The 22,266-nt window shown below is 43.7% G+C and overlaps 1 protein-coding gene across 1 annotated transcript in view; it reads left to right on the top strand.

The window, feature by feature from the left end:
• The window catches only part of RALGAPB (Ral GTPase activating protein non-catalytic beta subunit), a 133,411-nt gene that overhangs the window by 13,039 nt on the left and 98,106 nt on the right, over positions 1-22,266 (top strand). The window contains 3 exon segments of the mRNA XM_030532769.1: positions 10,905-11,068; positions 11,826-12,012; positions 18,234-18,365. Of these exon segments, the coding sequence (XP_030388629.1) occupies positions 10,905-11,068; positions 11,826-12,012; positions 18,234-18,365 (483 nt within the window).

The raw sequence follows: 22,266 nt of genomic DNA, 5'->3' as shown, positions 1-22,266 counted from the left end.
TCTTTTGCTAGAAAGTCCAGCAGTTTTATTTTACTACAAATCCTACTCTGGTTTGGCTAGCAAATGAAACTTACTTGTCTCTGCTGCAAAACACAACTGGCTCTGAAGTGGGCTGGGGGGGGGGAGGTGGCCACTCTAATCTGTTGCAGCTTTGAATTGCAAACTAGGCAGCTGCTTTTGCTGCCATGGTTAGACAACTTAATTTGCAAATCTGTCCTTGACTTACACACTAACTACTCTAAACACTTCTTACAAGGACTATGTCCATGGATAGTTGCATGATGTTGGGGGGGGGGGGGGCGGAAATTGAAAAATGTTTTTGGACAACATCAGATCACCCTGCTCGGCTTCTGGGGTGTGGTTTCAAAAACAGAAAACCAAAGAGCACTTGTTAGCTTGAATCAACAGACTGTGCCAAATAAGTACAAAGCACCTGAGGCTGAGCAGATTAAGAAATGAGAAACTTGTGTATTACATCCAAATGTAAGATCATTATACATAGGAACAAAGAATATAGGTCATACAAGGTGAGTGACTGTATCCTGGAATGCAACGACATTGAAAAGGACTTAGGATCATGGAAGATAACCAAGGGACTGCGAACTCCTAGTGTGGCTCTGTAGCTAAGAGGGCAAACATGATTCTTGGATAGGTGGTGATTTGTCCATGACCGAAGACCATGCTGATGGTGGTAATACGCTTTGTCCTTTCTATATTGAATGCCTATGTAGCTCAATATCGATGAAGGGATTACAGTCTGTCTGCTGAAGCTGCTGCTGTTTACAACTCAGCCTCTGTACCTCAAGGGCCATACTGTGATTAGTCTCTGAATATCCCATTGCTGACTACTGCTTGTCAGGTGATCTGTCTGTTACTGATGACTCTCAGCTGTTGACGTCAATGATGCACTGCTTCAAGTTATGCTTCAGTGTGTCTATGAAGCATTTCTTCTGGCCATCTTGTGTGTGGTTATCTACTTCCAGTTTGCTGTACAGCAGCTGTTTTGGCATTCTGGTATCATTCATCCTGAACACATGACCAACTGAGCGTAACTGTGATGCGATGAGCATGGCTTCAATCCCTGTGGAGTGGCTGCATTCCCGAACTTTATTCTGCTGTTTGATGCAGAGTATGGTATGCAGTTCTCAAATAGAATTTATCTAGGACAGGGTGGGCAAACTTTTTGGGCCGAGGGCCACATCTGGGTGGGGAAATCGTATGCAGGGCTGGGGCAGAGGGTTGGGGTGTGGGAGGGGGTGCAGTGTGCAGGAAGGGGCTCAGGGTAAGGGATTGGGGCAGAGGAGTGTGGAATGTCTGAGGGGGCTCGGCAGGGAGTTAGGGTGCAGGAGGGGGCTCAGGGCAGGGAGTTGAGGTGTGAGGTGCAGGTAGTCGACTTAAGTCAGGGATTTGGAGGGGTTGGGGTGCAGGAGGGGTTCTGGCTCTGGCCCAGCGCCACTTACCTAAAGCAGCTCTGGGGTGGCAGCGGTGCACACTGGCGCCATGGCAGTCTTCCTGCATACCTGCCCTGTCCCCAGCCCCATGCCACTCCAGGAAGTGCTGCAGCCCCTGCAGGAGGTGGGGCAGAGGGCTCTGCATGCGCTGTCCTTGCTGTGCCTCCAGGTACCTCCCCCAAAGCTCCCATTTACTGGGAACAGCGAACCACAGCCAATGGGAGCTGGGGGGAGGAGGGGGAGCGGTGGCTGGAGGCAAGGGCAACGCACAGAGCACTCCGTCCCCCTCCCGACCTGGGGGCTGCAGGGACATGGTGCTGGCCGCTTCTGAGAGCTACATAGGGTCCACCGTGCCACGGGAGGGCAATCCCATGGGCCGGATCCAAAGCCCTGAGGAGCCGGTTCCAGCCTGTGGGCTGTAGTTTGCCCACCCCTGATCTAGAAGCTTGAAGGGATGCAGGGCTCACACTTATAAAACAAATTGGACTGCGCAACTGCTTTAATCTCTTTGCTTTGTTTTGAAGCTTAATACAGTATTGCTGCCAGATTCTGCCTGATAGTCAGCCTGCCAATGAGGAACTGGTTTTGTTAATGCAACTTGTCAGCTCCTTGTCTAGAGTAGCATCACATTCACCAATATTCTGCCAAGATAGCAGAAGTCTGTAACAGCGTTCAGCTGTGTGTGCTGATGTGGTTCCTTGTAGGGTTTCCTCGTGCAGGTTGATACATGACTTCTTTGAAAAAAATAAAATAAAAATTGTCAGCCTCTGTTTTGTAGACTACAATTTTGTCGTCTTAGTACGTCTCTCTAGAGTGCAGTCATTCGCATACAGCAGCTCATCAACAACTGCCTCAGATCTTGGTGGAGTTTGCAGCATGTTTAGGTTGAATAATTTTCCAGAGGATAGGAAACCTATCCTGATACCAGCATCCAGGTCTCTTGTAGCATCACTTAAGTGTTGGTCAATAGAAGACATTGAACAGGATTGGATTACTTATGCAGCCCAACTTAATAACATTAGTGATAGGAAATGGGTCATACTGAACTGATGTGCACAGACTCGTCTGAGCTTTTCGTTTATGCCATAGCCTCAGAATGTTGAATTTTTCTGGATAACCAGACTTATGTAATAGTGGCCAAAGTCCAGATCTGCTGTCAGTGTCAAATGCTTTAGCCAGGTTAATGAACACAGGTGTAAAGGTTCTCTTATTATTCTCTGCATTGCTCCTGCATCTGACTCGTTACAAATATCATGTCTGCTGTTCCTTGCATTGTCCTGAAACAGCATTGTGAGACTGATAGCAGACCATTAGTGATGTTGCATAGCAGACAGAGTATTCTGTCCAGAATCGTTCCAGTGCACGTAAGTAATGAGCTACTGTGATAGTTGCCCCAGTCGGACTTTCACCTTTCCTCTTGTATGTGGTGACAATAGTGGCATCATTGAAGTCTTGCAGTACATCTTCAATACTCTGTATATTGAGAGACTCTCCATGTAGTTGTCTCAGTAAGGTCTCTCCTCAGTGATTGACTATTTCTGCAGAAATACCATCAGATCCCTGCAGTTCCTCATGGCACTGATGGCAGTGCCGACTCCATCAAAGGATTGGGCTGCGTCCATGTTGGCAGATGGACTGCTTTTATTTGTGCCTCGTCTACAGGGATCTGCAACCTTTGGCACACAGCCCACCAGAGTAGGCACCCTGGCGGGCTGGGCTGGTTTGTTCACCTGCCACATCAGCAGGTTTGGCCAATCACAGGTTCCATTGGCCACGGTTTGCCATTCCAGGCCAATGGGAGCTGCGGAAAGCCACAGCCACATTGGCCTAGAGTGGCGAACCGCGACCAGTAGGAGCTGCTCTCGGCCAAACTTGTGGACGTGGCAGGTAAAAAAACTGGCCCAGCTAGGATGCTTACACTGGCAGGCTGCATGCCAAAGGTTGCCAATCCCTGGTTCAGAAGATCACTGAAATGCTCTTGGCATCCCTGATAAGATGTCTCCTTTGTTGGTGATCAGCGATAGGCTGTCTGCACTCTTCAAAGGCACTGTAGTGGTGTGTGCAGAACCATATATATCTTTCAAAGCAGCATAGAAGTCTTTGGTCTCATGACTAAGGCTAAGACTTTGTCATGGTTATTTTCAGTAAAAGTCATGGACAGTTGCAGGCAATAAACAAAAATTCACAGGAGCTGTGACCTGTCTGACTTTTCTAAAAATAACCAGGGGGTGAGCAGAGGATGAATTAGTAGCTGTTGGATTTCTGCGTCCTTCTCATCATACTAGGCTTGGCGATGACATTTTGCTGTACCCAGGATGGCAAAAGCTGCTTAATATATAGTATTGTGAAGAATTGCCAATTGGCTGTTTACATTAGCGCTAGTAGTCAAGCCAGCAAGGTCAGGCAGAGCTGCTCCAGTGTTTGTTGAAGCTACATAAGCGCAGCTCTGCATCTTGTAATTGCTGTATGTTGAGCTATCTGATCAGTTTAAATCAGTTGGTCAGTGGCCACAAGACAGTGTTTACGTTGACCTTTCCGCAGCTCCCATTGGCCAGAAATGGCAAACCATGGCCACTGGGAGCTGCGGGAGGCCGTGCCTGCGGAGGATCGGTGTAAACACTGTCTTGTGGCCCGCCAGCAGATTACCCTGATGGCCGCAGGTTGCCCACCACTGATTTTAAATGATGACCTGTGGGGTGCTTGCCATATTAACAAATACAGTTTTGGAGCATATCGTGTGATGGTCTATCCAGCAATCTATCCTGTGCAAGGCCGCAGTTGTTCATACATCCTGCAGATCTTGCTGCCAGATGATAGCATAGTCAATAAGATGCCATCGTTTGAATCCTGGGTGTGTCCATGAGGATTTCTTTTTGGTCTGGTAGATGGAAAAAGGCTTTCATGAGCACTAGCTGCTGCTTGACATATTCACTGAATAGCAGACTTCCATTGTTGTTCTTTCCCAGTCCCATCCTGTCCTGTGGTATTCTGCCAGTTTACTGCATTACTTCACCTTTGCATCGAAGGCCCTTTTTTGATGATCAGTTTATTGGATGCCAGTGTAAACACTATGAGGTTTTTGTCTGTCACTGTAGGACTTTTCTTTTTCTCTGTCTGCGTTTGTCATGATGGAAGTGTAAGCTCTGGTGGTGGTAGAGTACCACTTGTTTCAGTGGCACCTGTAGAGTCGTGAGATGATCACTTACGCCTTTAGATAGACTTTTGAGCTTGGCAGCAATGCAGTTGTTAATGGCAAAGCCAACATGTGACTGTCCATCCACAGAGCCATGACAGTCTTGCTAGAAGAATGTGTACCCTCCTCTGATCTCTGCAAGTCGCTCTTTGTGACAGTTAGTGAAATCTGATTGACTTGCCAATGATGGCCAGTTCTCTTGCAACAAGGGCCGTGCCTTTATCAGGTTTGCTGCTGGTAGGGTAGTTGCATAATCCATGAAGCCATTCCATGTAGAACATACCATAAAATTATTGTAATAGTAAGTTTGCTTATTTGCTGACTATATAGGAGCATGACCTTCCGGATACAGTGGTCTGGTCTGCTTCTATGGAAGCAGATAGTTTAATAGTCTCCTGCTTATTTATCTTGTTAACTAGGAGACAGAAGATGTATCAGTATATGGTATTAGATAGTTATTGGAATATTATGTCCAGTTCTGATGTCAACACTTAAAAAAGATCTTAATGAAAAGAGCTCAGAAAAGAGCTACAAGAATGATTTGAGATCTGTAAAATATGCCTTCTAGCAGAAAAGCTTAGGAAACGCAATCTATTTAGTTTATCCAAGGCAAAGTTAAGAATTGACATAATTATGATCTGAACTACCTATGTAGGAAAGAGGTGTCTGATACATTTCATTTTAGCAGAAAAAGGCATAATGTGATCTGCTGTTGAAACTAGAAAAATTCAGATTGGAAATCAAGTGCAGATTTTAAATGGGGGGTAATAATCACTGGAACAATTTACCTAGGGATGTTGAGGACTCTCCATCCCTTTGCAGTCTTTAAATTAAAACTAAATAGCTTCCTGAAAGAGATGCTCTTGCTCTAAAAGAAATTTATGGACTTGATGCAGGAAACACTGAGTGAGATTTGTTGGCCTGGGTTATGACGAAGCTCAGGATAGGTGATCATAGTCATCCCTTAAGATCTGTGAATATGCTTTCCAGAGTTCATGGTGATTAAATATCAGTAGGTTTCATGTCATAAAGATGACATGACTTTGATTTGCAGACAGCATGGGAAGCTTTTTGATAAGCGAGATCCTCTTTTTATAAGTGGATGCAAGAATTTTAGAACTGATTCTGTACAGATACATGATGGCTCTGCTGCTCCTGTGAAATTCATGGAAGCAGAAACTATCAATTTTGTCCACAAAAAACTCTTCTGGCTAAACTGCACCTTAAAATGCAATATGTGGACTTCCAAAAACGTGCCACCTTGTTCCAACACCTCTTGCACACTCACTGAATATGGATTTCAGTTTTAAAAATTATGAAATCGTTTACAAATGAAACAAAAAATGAAGTCAATCTTGCATCAAACTAAGATTTAAGAGAACTATTGGCAAAATCTTAGAGGTCTCAGATGCACATTGAGAGGTAGAAATACTATGTCAGAAGCTGAGCAGGTGTCAGTTTACATCAGATTTATGCAGGCTAGAAAACTTTTTACTTTGTCAAAGTAGACATGGAATCTGGGACAGCTGATGTAACAGGGCATAAAAATATGTTTTCGGAAGTGCTGTGCCTGATGAAATGGATCAAGGCTATCCTACTCTTTATGTCCACAGGGAGGGTGAATTTGAAGAGGTAAAAACTTCTGGTTGTTGAGGCAAAGCTTCAGAAAGATCATATCTATATCCTTGAAGCTGACATTGAATACATGGATAGCAGTTTTTGCAGTCTACAGCAACCACCATTCATGTGTTTTCAATAGTTTGAATCTACACTCTGATCTAGTGATTAAGAATGATTGGCCTATTATGACAACATACAAATCAATGATCTGTTTAAGCACTTCGTACAGCTATTAAATGAGGAAGAAGAGCATATCATCTGTCATTGGCGGACTCTAAAATTACATTTATCTATCACCAAGCTTAACACATCAGTTCACGTGCCTGTTTAATAAAATTTTTAGCAACTAAGTCATTTGCCTTGCAGGATATATTAGTGTAGATGGATGTACTGTGCTTATATTGCATGCCTGTAGCGTGAGTTCAAAACACATGTCATGGTCACATAGTAAGTGCTTACCACAATCTACTCTTACTATAGCGCAGGACTAGACCTAATGCTCATCTGTATGGTTAGCTCTAAAGTGCAAAGCAAAAGGATATTCAGTAACTTGCTTCAAATTCTAATAGCTGAATATTTAATAATCTTAGTTTTGACTTGATCTCAGACCACAGATAGAAGTGGCATTTTAGTTTTATATTAAAGCAAGGTCAAAAGTAAGCTTAAAATGATAATCAGCTACTTAAACAAGCAAAAAGCCATGGCGGAGAAATCCCTAACCGCGTCCTCCTATCTGCATACTCAAGCACTGACTAAGGGAAACTCTCAAAGGCATTTAGTGATTTTATTATATTGTCTTTTTGTAATGACTGATCTCTGCAGCTGTAGACTAGGTGCTCTGTGATGGCACAATTTCTGTTAAGTCTATGCCTGTTGTGGGTGAGATTTCACAAGCTGGTCTTGCAGGCTAGAGAAGCAGCAGTATCTAGATAAGATTTGTGAAGGGTATGAAGGAAATATTCAGCAGTCTCAGTTGTATGTAGGCAGTCCTACTGGCCCCTATTACAGCAGTGAGTCCTCCTTAATAATCTTGAATAGGTTTACCCTCGTAACACTCTCAGCTAGGAAGGTGGTGCTATCTCCATTTTATGGGTGGGGTGCTAAGGCACAGAGTCAGTGTCTTGGAGGTTTGGTGGAGCAGGGACTTGAACCAAAGTCTCCCAATTACTAGGCTAATGCTCTAACCACTGGCCATCCTTCTAAGGGTCTTAAACTTACTGCAGACTTAAATTCTAGTTAATTTTCAGATACTCACTTCTGAGAAGGGTAAGGGAAAAGGTGAGGACTAAGAAAAATAACATTAAAATTAGGCTTGTTTTATCAATTTTTTAAAAAAGTATTATAGTAGTACCTAGGAGCCCTAGCCCCCCTTTGAAACTGTGATGAAGACTTTGAAAGCATGAACCAAGTGCATCCTTAGTGTTGTCTTCATGAGTCTGTAAAGAGCCTAGTATGATGATCTAAGAGGTGTGAAGTCCTCTCTTCATGTCAGTACTGACTCAGCTGGCCAGTGATTGACACAAATCACACTAACAGGAACACCCAGCCAATGTGCTTATCCCAATGGTCTCCTGGCCCTCTCCAGGTACCAAAAGCCTCAACTGTTTCCTACCTGGCTGCCAAAACTTGCAGCTTCCCCTGACAGCTCTGAAAGTTATGCATTATCAACCTAAAATTCTATGGCACAGTGAAAACAGGGAGCCTGCATAGAACCAATTTAATTTATATCCACATAAGTAAGGCTCTGCGGATTGCATTTTCATATTTTGTTCAATAAAAACATCAGTTAATCAGTTATAATATATGAGACTCTTTTCCACAATTCCCACAGAGGCTACAGCGCCAGGTACCTTGCTACAGAATTAAGGTCCACATTGTCAGAGTTCAGAGGAATTTTACCTAACATATGTAGGCTAGAAATAAAGTAGGCCAGGGACGGTGCGGGATGGTTATGTGAGAGATGATGTGCCTACTAAGAGCTTTATATAGATATATATTTTTTCCTTTATTTCTAAGTGGGAGAGGCTCAGATCCTATGGGAAGTGATGGTGGGGATAGAATTCAGGAGAATACTTCTTCTGCTTCTTTTTGTGGAATAAAAGTATTCCCTACTCCTGTATTACAGCATTCAATCCACACCATAAATACATTTTCTTGGTCCTGGTGAAATAGTTTCCTTCCCCACCCTGAGGAAGTGATGTAGCTATTGACTGCCAGGGGCACAGTATTCCAGAGTTGTGATAAGAGGATGCTGATATCTAAAATAGCTCAAGTGCACATCCTCCATCTAGGAAATGAATGCATCAGGAAGGCTGTCTATTCTGAGTTAACCTAATTAGTTACAAACGAGCAGACTTGAAATGGCAGGTAGAGAACAGACAGATTGAAAAAGGTTTGATACCCCCAAAAGTAAGTGTTCATAAACATTTTTATAATACTCAGACCAACATTTAGTCCCCTGAAACAGCAATGTGTACAGAATCCATGCCTGCAATACTTATAGTGCTAAAAACAGTTAATCTGTGCTCACATGTGAAACCCATAGCCTTGAAATAACATCAAGAACAATGAATATAAATGAGAGAGCGAGAGCAGGGTAACTTGGAATTGCTCCTAGCTGGCTAATCAACCAGAAAGAAGTCATCTACATTCTTCCCTCTCATATCAGCCTCTGACTTCTAGCCCTGATGAAATGAACCCTAACCCTAGCTACCCTGCTTGATTCAAGAAGCACTAAAATTCAATAGCAGTGGCAGTTATTACAGTCAGATAATGCCCCAGTGCTACACAGGCTTCCAGTTGCATTAGCTCAGGGGTTCCCAAATGGGGTCGGGACCCCTCAGCAGGTCGTGAGGTTATTACATGGGGGGGGGTCACGAGCTATCGGCTTCCACCGCAAGCCCTACTTTGCCTCCAGCGTTTTTAAATGGTGTTAAATATATAGATTCTTTTAATTTATAAGGAGGTCGTACCCAGAGGCTTGCTATGTGAAAGGGGTCACCAGTACAATAGTTTGACAACCACTGCATTAGATGAACAAAATGCTCAGGCTCTGGCAGATCTTGTCTTAAAACTATGTATAGGGCATCTTTTATAGATGGTACTCTGTTGAAATGCCTTAATCTGGCCCAGATTTCCCTTTTCTGTAAACCCTGAACTCCTTTTATTTATTGCTGCTTCAAACTGTTTTCCTCCATCACAAAAATCTCCTGAACGTGTGGGCATGGAGTGAGTGCTTTTGCCTTGCCCTTCCTAATCGGGTGGAATTCATGCATGACATTTGCATGCTCTAAATGTATGATGATAATGGCATCCTGTCATCAAGAATGGAGTGACAGAAGATATATAAGGGCTGGTGCTGTGGAAAAGCTTTTGTCATTGTCACTTTCCTCATCTCGTCTTTGTATTTCACAAAATGGCTTTTTGAAGGGGTAGAGAAATCCAGCCAATCTCATCAAAACTCACTCTGTTGTGGTATGTGAGAGTCAATAATATTTTCATGATGGGATAACCCTAAGAGCTAATGTATTAAAACTCTGGCTTCTGTGACCAAACTTTCTCTATATGCAGAGGACTTCCTTAATCTGCTTTTCCTATTCCAGTGACTTTTTTAGGATTTTTAAAAAGCTTAGGAGGGTGTAGTTTTATGGTCAGTTGGGGATAGGAAGTGTTGGAGGAGGTGGCAAAGAAGTCAAACTAGTTTGCTAGCACCATTCTCTCCTGCTTCTGAATTAGATACCATCTGGCCATAAGTGAATCCTGACATCTCCATTATGTTCAGGTTTATCTTTGTCTTGTCTAGGATATATTCTCTTGGATAAGTGGGCTCCTTTTTGGTGACGTGTGAGGTATTGAGTCAGTCTGATCTGCATATCCTGCACAAAGAGAAAGTCAGGATCACTTTTGCTCTCCCTATGCCATTAAAAAAAAAATACGTAATGTGGTAGTCAGCTCCTTCATCTTTGCCAGTCTAACTGTGACTTCAACATATCCTTCTTACATCATAAGCTCTCTGAAGCAGGATCAGGTCACTGTCCATATTTATACAGCATATTGTACAATAGGATTCCCATCCTGACTGATGCTGTGACTATATAGGAGTAGGTGAAAGTAATCATTCCTGGAATGAATGGGTGGGAAGGATTGGGGACTCGTTTATTTGGTAAGCTTTATAATTTACATGTGCCTGGAATAATTAGGAACACTCTTAAAAATCAAAATAATACATACCACACTTTAATTCTGCCTCTCTGCCTACTCCATATGTGTCTTTATGCATTTTACATGATCTCATGGCATTAGGTGATGAGCCATTCACTTAGCAATTGGAATATAATGCAAAGGAGCTGTACTTTCTCTAACTGTGAATGTGTACATAGTGTGGCATTTTGTATGAGTGCATGTTTGTGTAGTATCATATGAAAGAGCTGTTGTACTGTATGCTTCACTGCACTGAAGCAGACTTGGATTCCGGTGAATCACCTTAGTTCAAAGTTTGGTTCAATAATCTTGCCATTTTAAGTTCTTTTGCATATAACACAGTGAATTTTAGGTACTGTAGTCAATCTCAAAGTTATAGATTTTTTTTTTTTTTTTTTTTTTTTTGAGAGAGACACTCAAATAGTGTTCTTCCCTTCTAGGCAGGACCCGGGGTCCAGTCAGAATAGACTATGCTTGCAGGTTTTGAAGGCTGTCCAGAAATTGGCTCGTGAGTCAACCATCATGGCTCGAGAAACTTGGGAGGTTTTATTGTTGTTTCTCCTACAGATTAATGACACTCTTCTGGCAGCTCCCACTGTGCAAGGTTTGTGTCTTAACTTTTTTCATTTGCTTCTCTTATGCATATAAGGGATTTTGGCCCCTGAGTGTAGTTTTGTTTTCATGTTGAAAAACAATCAAAAGTTGCTAGTGACCATGTAAGAACAACAACCCAGCTCCGGTATTTAAACTCTGAATTAAAGTTGGATGGCCTGAAATTGAACCTGATTAAACAATTTTTGTCCTATATGAATTGTCAAAACATACTCTGCAAGACACATGATGGTCCATCCAACTATAAACTCAGATTACTGGGTCTTCTGTCTTGGTGGCCCCAGAGTTCTGCCTGTCAGCTACATATCTTTATTTTCCCTTAGCTAGAGAGAGTGTGAAGACATGTCAGTATCTACCCACCTGTAAACTAATAAGTTCATGGTCAGATCTCTTTCTCTCTCTGTGATGTGTTACTGTGGTGATAATATGTCTAAGTAGGTGAATCCCTTGTTGCATAGGTGTTCGCATTACCCATATAGCTAGGCTTTACACTATCAGTTATAACATTTCGACTTTTTAAAAGCATGGATGCACCTGTAGAAAGTAAGCAAATGGTACTGTTGTAGATCAGAATAGATTTAAGGGTATTTAAACATTGCTTATAAAATGAAATCTATATAAATTCAAAGTGATATGAGCATGATAGCCATGAGATTTCTTTTAGGTTTAATAGAGTTTCCTAGGGAGATGGCTGAAAGAGCTCTAGCATCTTAAATGGCTTTAAATGTTTGTTTTTGTTCCTGCATAAGGTGGCATTGCTGAGAATCTGGCTGAGAAACTGATTGGGGTGCTGTTTGAAGTGTGGTTGCTAGCTTGCACTCGGTGCTTTCCAACACCCCCTTATTGGAAAACTGCCAAAGAAATGGTGGCCAACTGGCGGCATCACCCTGCTGTAGTGGAGCAGTGGAGCAAGGTTATCTGTGCCCTTACTTCCAGGTAGGTGAAACCTCAAAAGAAACTGACATTGAAATGAACACACTTACTGTGTATGTTGTTCAGCCAGTTTTCTGTGATGGTGGAGTCTTTCATAGCTCTGTATTTTCTGTTCATTTGTGGAATGCGGTTTTAAAGGGACAAATATATTCCAATATTTGCAGAATAACTGCGTGTCCATTATTTCATAACTGCAGATACAGTAACCATATCTATCATATGGTTGGTCACACTTTTTTTTTGCAGACAGTAGCAAATTTGAATAATGAGCAGCTTATCCAAAACCTTTTGGTAAACAAAGCAAATACCTACTAAAACCAGGTAAACTTCAATATTCTCTGAAGTTTGGTTGTATGGAATCTTTTTTTAATGTCCATATTTTTAGTAAATGTTAGCATTCCATAAATGAACAGTTCAGTATATTGTCTTTTTGTATCTGTGTATAATCTTAATATCTCTGTTATCCAAAGCATTACAGTGTTACCTAGTCTTGTTACATATAATGTTCCATTGTTCTGACTTTTTATCTTGTCTACAATAGCTTTCAGTTCAACTCTAGGAAAACTTCTACTATCAAAGTGCTTCTTAAAATCTGAAAATATATGTCTAGATTTTTCCATGCTGTATAGCTTCTCATCACATGTATTTAGAAGATGATGATGATTAGGGTTGGAAGAAACCTCAGGAGGTCATCTAATCTAATCCCCTGCTCAAAGCAGGACCAACCCCAGCTAAGTCATCCCAGCCAGGGCTTTATCAAACTAGGTCTTAAAAAACCTCTAAAGAAGGAGATTCCACTACCTCCCTAGGTAACCCATTCCAGTGCTTCACCAGTGTCCCACTGAAATAGTTTTTCCTAATACCCAACCTAGACCTCCCCCACTGCAACTTGAGACCATTACTCCTTGTTCTGTCATCTTCCACCACTGAGAACAGCCTAGCTCCATCCTCTTTGGAACCCCCCCTTCAGGTAGTTGAAAGCAGCTATCAAATCACCCTTCACTCTTCTTTTCTTTTCTGCAGACTAAATAATCCCAGTTCCCTCAGCCTCTCTTCGTAAATCATGTGCCCCAGCCCCCTAATCATTTTCTTTGCCCTCTGCAGGATGTGATCATTCCCCTCTATTCAACATTTGTTGAGGCTCGTCTGAAGTACTGAGTCCAGTTTTGGGCCCCACATTACAAGTAGGATGTGGAAAAATTGGAAAGAATCCAGCGGAGGGCAACAAAAATGATTAGGGGGCTGGAACACATGACTTATGAAGAGAGGCTGAGGGAACTGGGATTGTTTAGTCTGCAGAAGAGAAGAATGAGGGGGGATTTGATGGTTGCTTTCAGCTACCTGAAAGTGGGTTCCAAAGAGGATAGATCTAGACTGTTCTCAGTGGCACCAGATGACAGAACAAGGAGTAATGGTCTGAAGTTGCAGAAGGGGAGGTTTAGGTTGGGTATTAGGAAACACTTTTTCACTAGGAGGGTGGTGAAGCACTGGAATGGGTTATCTAGGGAGGTGGTGGAATCTCCTTCCTTAGAGGTTTTTAAGGTCAGGCTTGACAAAGCCCTGGCTGGGATAACTTGGTTGGGGTTGGTCCTGCTTTGAGCAGAGGGCTGGACTAGATGACCTCCGGAGGTCCCTTCCAACCCTGATATTCTATGTCTGTCTGTCTCTCTCTCTCTCTCCAATCTGTCCACATCCTTTCTGTAGCGGAAGGCCCAAAACTGGATGCAGTACTCCAGATGTGGCCTCACTAGTGCCAAAGAGAGGGGAATAATCAATTCCCTCGATCTGCTGGCAATGCTCCTACTAATGCAGCCCAATATGCTGTGAGCCGCCTTGTCAACAGTGTGCCCTTGTTGCCTCATATGCAGCTTTTCATCCACTGTAATCCCCACGTCCTTTTCTGCAGAACTGCTGCTTAGCCAGTTGGTCCCCAGCCTGTAGCAGTGCATGGGATTCTTCTGTCCTAAGTGCAGGACTCTGAACTTTGTCTTTTGTTGAACCTTATCAGATTTCTTTTGGCCCAAACCTCCAATTTGTCTAGGTCACTCTAGACCTTATCTCTATCCTCCAGCATGTCTACCTCTCTCCCAGCTTAGTGTCATCCGTGAACTTGCTGAGGGTGTAATCCATCCCATTATCCATGAAGATGTTGAGCAAAACCAGCCCCAGGACTGACCCCTGGGGCACTCTGCTTGATACCGGCTGCCAATTAGTGAAGCCATTGATCACTGTCCACTGATCCCGACGATCTAGTCGCTTTCTATCTACCTTATAGTCCATTCATCCAATCCATTCTTCTTTAACTTGCTGGCAAGAATACTGTGGGAGACCTCATCAAAAGCTTTGCTAAAGTCAAGGCGTATCACATCCACTGCTTTCCCCATAGCCACAGAGCCAGTTATGTCCTCATAGAAGGCAATCAGGTTGGTCAGGCATGACTTTTCCTTGGTGAATCCATATTGACTGTTCATGATCACCTTCCTCGCTTTCAAGTGCTTCAATATGGATTCCTTGAGGACCTGCTGCATGATTTTCTAGGGACTGAGGTGAGGCTGACTGGCCTGTAGTTCGTCAGATTCTCCTTCAAAGATTGGCACTATCTTTGCCTTTTTCCAAGTGTCTGGAACCTCCCCCCATCATCATGGGTTTTTCAAAGATGATGGCCAGTGGCTCTGCAATCACATCAGCCAACTGCCTCCGCACCCTTGGATGCACTGGATCTGGCCCCTCGAACTTGTGCATGTCCAGCTTTTCTAAATAGTCTTTAACCTGCTCTTTCACCACTGAGGGCTACTCACCTCCTCCCAATACATACATATATATACCTATGTGAGGCATCTTTTATTTTGCACAACTAAATACACAATTCTTCTGGCTATTTTTAGCTGCTTAGATGTAGCTGTGTTTTTATGATCCACTGATTTGATAACAGTTGTAACTCCCTTAAAGCATGTATCAGTGTTCTGTTCCACTGCTACTCCAGATGCTTTATGCTCAGATCTTACAGCCCTCTGATATCTAACAGTTTTAATGCCACTCATATAGAGTAACCTGTGGTTTCTGGGACATTTGTGTAAAATGTAGTACTTCTGTTGTGGATTTGTTTGCTTGTTTAAATCTAATATATAAAGAGCTGAGGTTTTTTGATGCTAAACTTAAGCTCAGTGGTGCTTCAAGTTTTGCATGAGTACCTTTAGCCCAAAGAAATTCTAATCCAACTTCCAAAGGGCAAAGTGACTTTTTAATAAACAACTTTCCTGAATTTGGCTGCTAGTAATATGCTCAGAGTAGGTTTCCTGAATCAAAACAATGGTGGTTGGCTAGTCACATAGGAGTTCATGTGTATGTAAAAACTTAATATTTTGATATCTAAGAGTATTTCTTCACTTTAGAATTAATTGGGAATCTTCTGAGATGTTGTTGTCCTTCACCAGCTCTCCCACCAGAAAACAAACCTTTCACGCAAATTTAGTCATGCTCTAAACCCAGGCTAGTTGGCCCTGCTGGCATATAAACTAGGCTCAGGTTCTGCTTTCACTTGAGCTGGTAACCCACCCATTTTGCAGTGAGGACACAGGCTAAATTGCTCACATGCTGGTAGTCTTCCAGTGCCTTCCCACAATTTGCCCCATGTGCTCATAAGGGCAGACAAGTTCTCCCACAGTTCACTGGGAAAGAATCCCAGAGCAGCTCAGCTTATTGCAGCACCAAGAACCATAGGATGTGCCCCCAGCACTCCTAGTGAGAGACATGGGTAAGTGTAGCACCAGTGAAGACACTAACTCAGGTAGGGCTTTGCAGTGTGGTTGCTTAGACCTGGGCCAGGTGGCCTTGGGTTCTGAATCCGGTCACCTGAGTTAACTCTGCAGGGAAGATATACCCCACTGTGTTAGGGGAACTGGTTCAAGAGTTAAACCTTAACATAGCTCATATTTTGAAAGCAATTAAATTACTGCCCAACATGAATCTGTCTTCAGCATTTACCAGGTGCAAATCACTATAATGTCTAGGTGTGAAAATACAGTTTCAAGAAAAGCATAATCACTCAGTTGGACATTGCTCTTGCTGTCCTACAGTTTGGCCTCTTAGACTTTATTTTCTTCCCATCTTTTCTGCTCTTCCTAGTATAACAAATTTGCTGCTATGAAAAGTGTGACCTGAGGTGCCTGGAATAGCCCAGACTGAAAATGCCACGGTCAGGGCAGGCTGCGAAAGGAGAGTGGATTCTCCCCAAACTGGTGGTTAACTCTATAGTTTGATTCACTAACCAGTCACAAAATTGTGCTCTTGATTCCCCCATGCTGGTTATCCAGAAGCTTAAAAATAAATATCACAGCCCCCTCTATTGCATTCCAGTTTCTGGCCCCCAATCTGTGACTAAGTCCAGTAAAGTGAGAAGTTACTTAAAAGTCTGTTCACTTTAAAATGTTCTTCTTATCCCCAAAGGACCAGACACAGTACCAGATCAATACTTGTTTAGAACTTACCCAAAATACAACTCTGCCAGACAATCCTTTATTATCTAAAACTAAATGTTTTGTTATATAAGAAAAGAAACAAAAAAGAAGAGAGTTGTTAAAGAGTCAAAACAATTAGATACATGTACATATGACTTCAGAGTTCATAGATCAGGTTCTTAAAAGCACTGGAGAATTTGCTGGCCTGTAAAGTATTTGTGGAACACACCCAAAGCTTGAATGGGTCTATCAGTCCTTTTTTCAAAGCTTCAATGTGTAGAAAACTCATTGCAGAGGTCTTCAATCTTGCTTCTCACAAACTGGAGATGATGCAGCTGCCTTTTTATATTCTCTGCCATGTGGCTTGTATATCCTTTGTCCCAAACACAAGCTCACAGCAAGTGGGCATGGAAAAGTATTTGGAGTCCCCTGTCTATAAGTGTGTCCCTATATGTCCCCCAACTAGGTGTAGCCCCTAGCTTCTCTCAATGGATTCGTTGTACAGCTGATTGCTGATGGGCCATCAAGCAGCCTGGATAGTACTGATGCCAATCTGTCTGGGGGTGTCTCCCAGAAACACAGGATAAGTTTGAGATGCAGATATAGCACACACATTTATAATTCATGATACAAAGATTAGATAGATATAATCTACTAAATATGATATTTTTATAACTTTTCCACTGAGGCATGTAAGGTATATCTTGTATACTCTTAATTGCTATTTTGTAATATTGGTATCAGTATTTTAAATGTTCATCCTTATTCCATGCAGCATCACAGACAGCAGTCTCAGTTAGCTCAGATGAGGCACCAGTTGGAGTGGAAAATACCAAGTGAGGTTTTGATCCTCCCCCCGATTGGGGGGGCAAAGCATAATTTTGAGAAGAGTAAAAACTTGAGATTGAGGTGGCAGGCACTCAATTTGGAGAAGAATGAGACAATTCTGATTGGAATCTATCTGTCATTTCTCATGGGTTTGCAAGATAGAGGAAGTGGCGGTGGGCTGGAGCCTAAGTTTCTTTTGGATGGTGGTAAAGGTTTGTTCCATCGCTGCTTGGCCAGAAAGTTATCACTCTTTCTTTCCAGCTGTGACCCCACTTCAGTTTTCCAGGCCTTTAACACCTTGAGATTGGAGCATTGTAATGTGCTCTGTGGTGCTATACTTAAAGACCGCTTGGAGACTTCAGCTTCTTCAGATTGTAATGGGTCTTCTTGCTAAGCTTGGCACCTCATGGAGAGCATACATTGCACCTGGATCTGCGCTGGCTCTTTGTTTCCAGGTGTAATTCAATGTGTTGATTCAAATCAATAAAAGCCCTAAGTGGTTTGGGACCTAATTACTTGAGAAACTGCCTCTCTCCTTGTGCGATATCTTGTCACTTAAAAAACACATGGCACACAAGCTGGTGGTCCCCTGGTTTTAAACAGTGAGGGTGTGCTGGCAGAGTGTTTCCATAGAGGGCCCCGGCATCTGGAATGCCTTCTTAGTCTGACAGAATCCAAGCACACTGAACTTCAGGCATGCTTCAAGGCTATAAGCTGAAGCTTTTGAGAAGAGTGGAATAGAGAGGGTTAAATGGATTGATTTTTAATTTTGAATGGATGACTGTACAAAGTTCATGATTTATTTAGTAAGGTTTGTAAGTATTTTTTTTATTTTACATGTGCTTAAAACAATATATGGTGCACTGTATTTACACTTGTAAAAAGATGCAAGTGTGAGGAGTACTAATGCAATGACAGCCTTACTGACTTGTCCCCTAGATTGCTGCGTTTTACATATGGACCTTCATTTCCTCCATTTAAAATCCCTGATGAAGATGCAAGTCTGATTCCTCCTGAAATGGACAACGAGTGCATTGCACAGACTTGGTTTCGCTTTTTACATATGCTGAGGTAATGTAATACTTATAAAATGTCCATGGTATAAAGCGTTCAAGAATATCAACAAATCCATGTTGGATGTGAGTGAAGTTATCCCAGGAAGGAGAGAGAACTAATGTTAAGTGTCTGAAATGAGTAAAGACTACTACAGAAGTGCTCATTGTGACAGTGCCACAAGAACAAGCGCTGTGAGTGGGAGTTAGAACACTTTCCTCTCGTACAACTTTGAACTTACTGATTTTTGCAGAACTTAAGAGTCTGCCTTAAAAAAAATATATATATATAAAAAAATTCCAACTTATGATTTGGAGGAAAAAAGTGCAAATGTGACTTGATTGTCTTACGTGATTGTAAGCAGGAAGACTAAAACAACAGCTCTAGGAGCTGTGAATTGCTTCCATTCATCTCAGTGGGGGTATTAAATAATCTTTGTAGGTCACGTTTTTTAAAATGGGCGTGCATCCTTTTTTTGTTCAAGTGCTTGTTCATGTCCACTCCGATGTAGGTGTGCATGGACCACCACGGGAAATTTTGTTTTCTCTCAGTGGTATACGCCATATGGGCTCTGGTGCCCCTGGAGTCGTGCCCTCATAGCGCCGGCATATAGGGACCTGCCACCCCACTGCTTCTTCAGTTCCTTCTTACCACCTGTGATAGCTGCTAGAACGTCTCCTTGTCCCTTGCATTCTGCAAATGCCTTTTTTTCAGTGGACTTTTTTCAGAAAAAATTGTACATAATTACTGTTAGGATTAAGTTAGTAGTTAGTTACATAGTGTAATATAGGTAGTAGCGATCCCCGCTTAGTGGTGCTAGGCCCCCCTGCACCACAGTGCCGCAGTCCCAAGGGTTCAAACCATGTGTGACCCACACCATACCTGTCTTAAATGCCTGGGAGAGGCCCACATGCAGGAATGGTGCAGGAGCTTCAGACTCAGGACAAAAAAGGACAGAGATGCTAGACTTAAGTTTCCCTCACATGGAAGCAGCGCTCTGTCCCCCTTTGGAGCTGCTCAAGGGGAATCGGAACCATATACTTCTAGGTTAGTAAGAAGTGCTCTGGAGTCTCTCAGGGTGGCGCAGTTAGGGTGATCAGATGAGAGGGAGAAAATATCAGGAGACATGGGGGGAGGGGAGTGGGGGTCTGCCGGTGGAGGAAAAAAAAGCCAAGTGTACTGGCAGAGAGAGAGAGAGAGGAAGGGGAAAAAAAAAAATGCTGCCAGAGCAAAATGTCAGGACAAATTGCGTCTCGACCAAAGATCGGTCGGGACGCCAGACAGACACCTAAATATTGGGACGTCTGGTCACCCTAGGTGCATTGCCATTCCACATCCCTGTTACCAAGAAAGGACTTTGCTACTGATGGTTTGGGGCTTCCAGCACCGATGTAAGTCCCCAGCACAGAGGAAATCAATTTGGCTTGGGACTCTTGGCACCGCACACAATCGCCGGTGCCTAAGAAAAAGCAGAAAAAGACGACAGAATGGAGGCACCCTCCAGCCCCAAGGTCTGCAGGCAGTAGGACTTCTGGTAGAGTGTGACCCGTGGTGGGCCACTTGGAGGTGCCAACAGAGTGTGCGACATCGTCGACTCCAGCCCTGGAAAGGGTGTCGTTGAGACTGGTACCATTGGACTCCCCACCAAGGGAGAGCCATTGTGGCGTGACAGCCCTGGTTTTACTCTCTATGCCAGAGGCTGTGAGAGACCTCCTTTCCCTCATGGTGCCACCATCCTCCACCATTTGGGAGCAGTCAGTGGCCGCACCAGAACTGAGGGGCACCATGACACCGAGACAGGTATTGGTGAAGGACAAGCTGGTCATGATGGTGTGGCACAAATTCCCTCACTCATGGCACCACTCTCTGGCACTGGTCGGCAGTGCCCTGCCTTGGTTGCCAAGAAGCCACTCCTCAGACTCAGTTTTGGAAGCAGAGTCCTAAGCCTCATGCAGGAGCAGATTTTGCTTCGATAGGCAACACTCTGTGACTGGACATGGGCCAAGGAATGCTGCTTGTGTCATGGCCACCAGCACAATGGCAAATGCCCCAGAAGTGGCCATTTTGGAATCTCTGAGGGTTCCAACCTATCCAGGGGTCCCAGTCCATAAGATTGTATTCTGCGATATTGGCAGCACGAGCTGCCTAGCCATCCCTCTTGGAACTGAAATCAGTCCCCCTCTGTCAAGCCTGGTCCTGAGCAGGAGGCTGCCCCCTCACAGGGCCCATCTAGAGCAGAGGGAGAAATACAGGGCCAGGTGCCTATGCAGGCTTCTCCATCTTCCCCTCTCAATGAGACAGTGATGGGAACAGCTATGGTACCCACCCAGGAGGATTATAGAGTGCACCAAGAACTGCTGAGGAAGGTAGCCCAGAACCTGGACATGCAACCAGAAGAGTTCTCTGAATCCTAAGAAGCAGTTCTGCAGAAAAGGACCTAGGGGTTACAGTGAACGAGAAGCTGGATATGAGTCAACAGTGTACCCTTGTTGCCAAGAAGGCTAATGGCATTTTGGGCTATACATATAAGTAGAGGCATTGCCAACAGATCGAGGGATGTGATCATTCCCCTCTATTCGACATTGGTGAGGCCTCATCTGGAGTACTGTGTCTAGTTTTGGGCCCCACACTACAAGAAGGATGTGGAAAAACTGGAAAGAGTCCAGCGGAGGGCAACAAAAATGATTAGGGGGCTGGAACACATGACTTATGAGGAGAGGCTGAGGGAACTGGGATTGTTTAGTCTGCAGAAGTGAAGGATGAGGGGGGATTTGATAGCTGCTTTCAACTACCTGAAAGGGGATTCCAAAAAGGATGGATCTAGACTGTTCTCAGTGGTACTCGATGACAGAACAAGGAGTAATGGTCTCAAGTTGCAGTGGGGGAGGTTTAGGTTGGATATTAGGAAAAACTATTTCAGAGGGACGCTGGTGAAGCACTGGAGTGGGTTACCTAGGGAGGTGGTGGAATCTCCTTCCTTATAGGTTTTTAAGGTCAGGCTTGACAAAGTCTTGGCTGGGATGATTTAGTTGGGAATTGGCCGTGCTTTGAGCAGGGGGTTGGACTAGATGACCTCCTTAGGTCCCTTCCAACCCTGATATTCTATGAAATACTTTGTCCTTCCCAAGGGGTATACATTCTTGTATATTACCCACCCCCACCCCCCAACAGGCTCGCTGGTTGTTTCTGCGGTGAACAAAAGGGAGAGAGAGGCAACAGGGGCCAGCCCCTAAGGCAAAAGATGACTAAAAACTCAGCCTTTTTGGCAGAAAGGTCTACTGTACTGAGCCACTAGCTCAGGATTGCCAACCACCTAGTGTTCCTGGGTTGGTATGACTTTTTAATTTTTGGCGTGCTGTGGCAAAGTTCAGGGAGCTCTTGCTGCAGGAATCCAGGGGTGAGTTTTCGGCCGTAGTGGAGGAAGGCAAAGTGATGGCCATGGCATCCCTCCAGGTGGCTCTGGACACAGTAGCCTGCTCCATGGCTTTGTTGGTAGTGATCATGATGGTCTGCCTTATGTGGTCTAGCAGGCAATCCAGGACCTGTTGTTTTGAAGAGAAATCACTCACTTCAGAGCAAACTGATTTGACTTTCTATAGCTTGAAAGACTCGAGGACTACTCTGAATCCTTGGGTCTACATACATCAACTCCTGCTAGGAAGCACTATAAGCCCTAACCAATGATCAGGTTCTACACGCCGCAGAAGAGAGAGGAATACAGCAGGAAAAAGAACAGGCTTTAGAAGAAGGCCTCTGTCCCAATCCTTGTCTTACTGAGCACCTGCCGCCGAAGCCATTTGACTGTGTCTAAACAGGCCTTTTGAGGGTATGCCTGAGGATGGCATACCAGGACAGTGTCTGGAGCCTATTTCCCCTACGTTTGTTAACCGGTTGTCCCACTTCTATCAGGCATGGGCCT

The sequence above is a fragment of the Gopherus evgoodei genome, chromosome 14, assembly GCF_007399415.2.
Source record: "Gopherus evgoodei ecotype Sinaloan lineage chromosome 14, rGopEvg1_v1.p, whole genome shotgun sequence".
In the NCBI taxonomy this organism is placed as follows: domain Eukaryota; kingdom Metazoa; phylum Chordata; order Testudines; family Testudinidae; genus Gopherus; species Gopherus evgoodei.
This window is presented reverse-complemented; position numbering and strand designations above follow the sequence as displayed.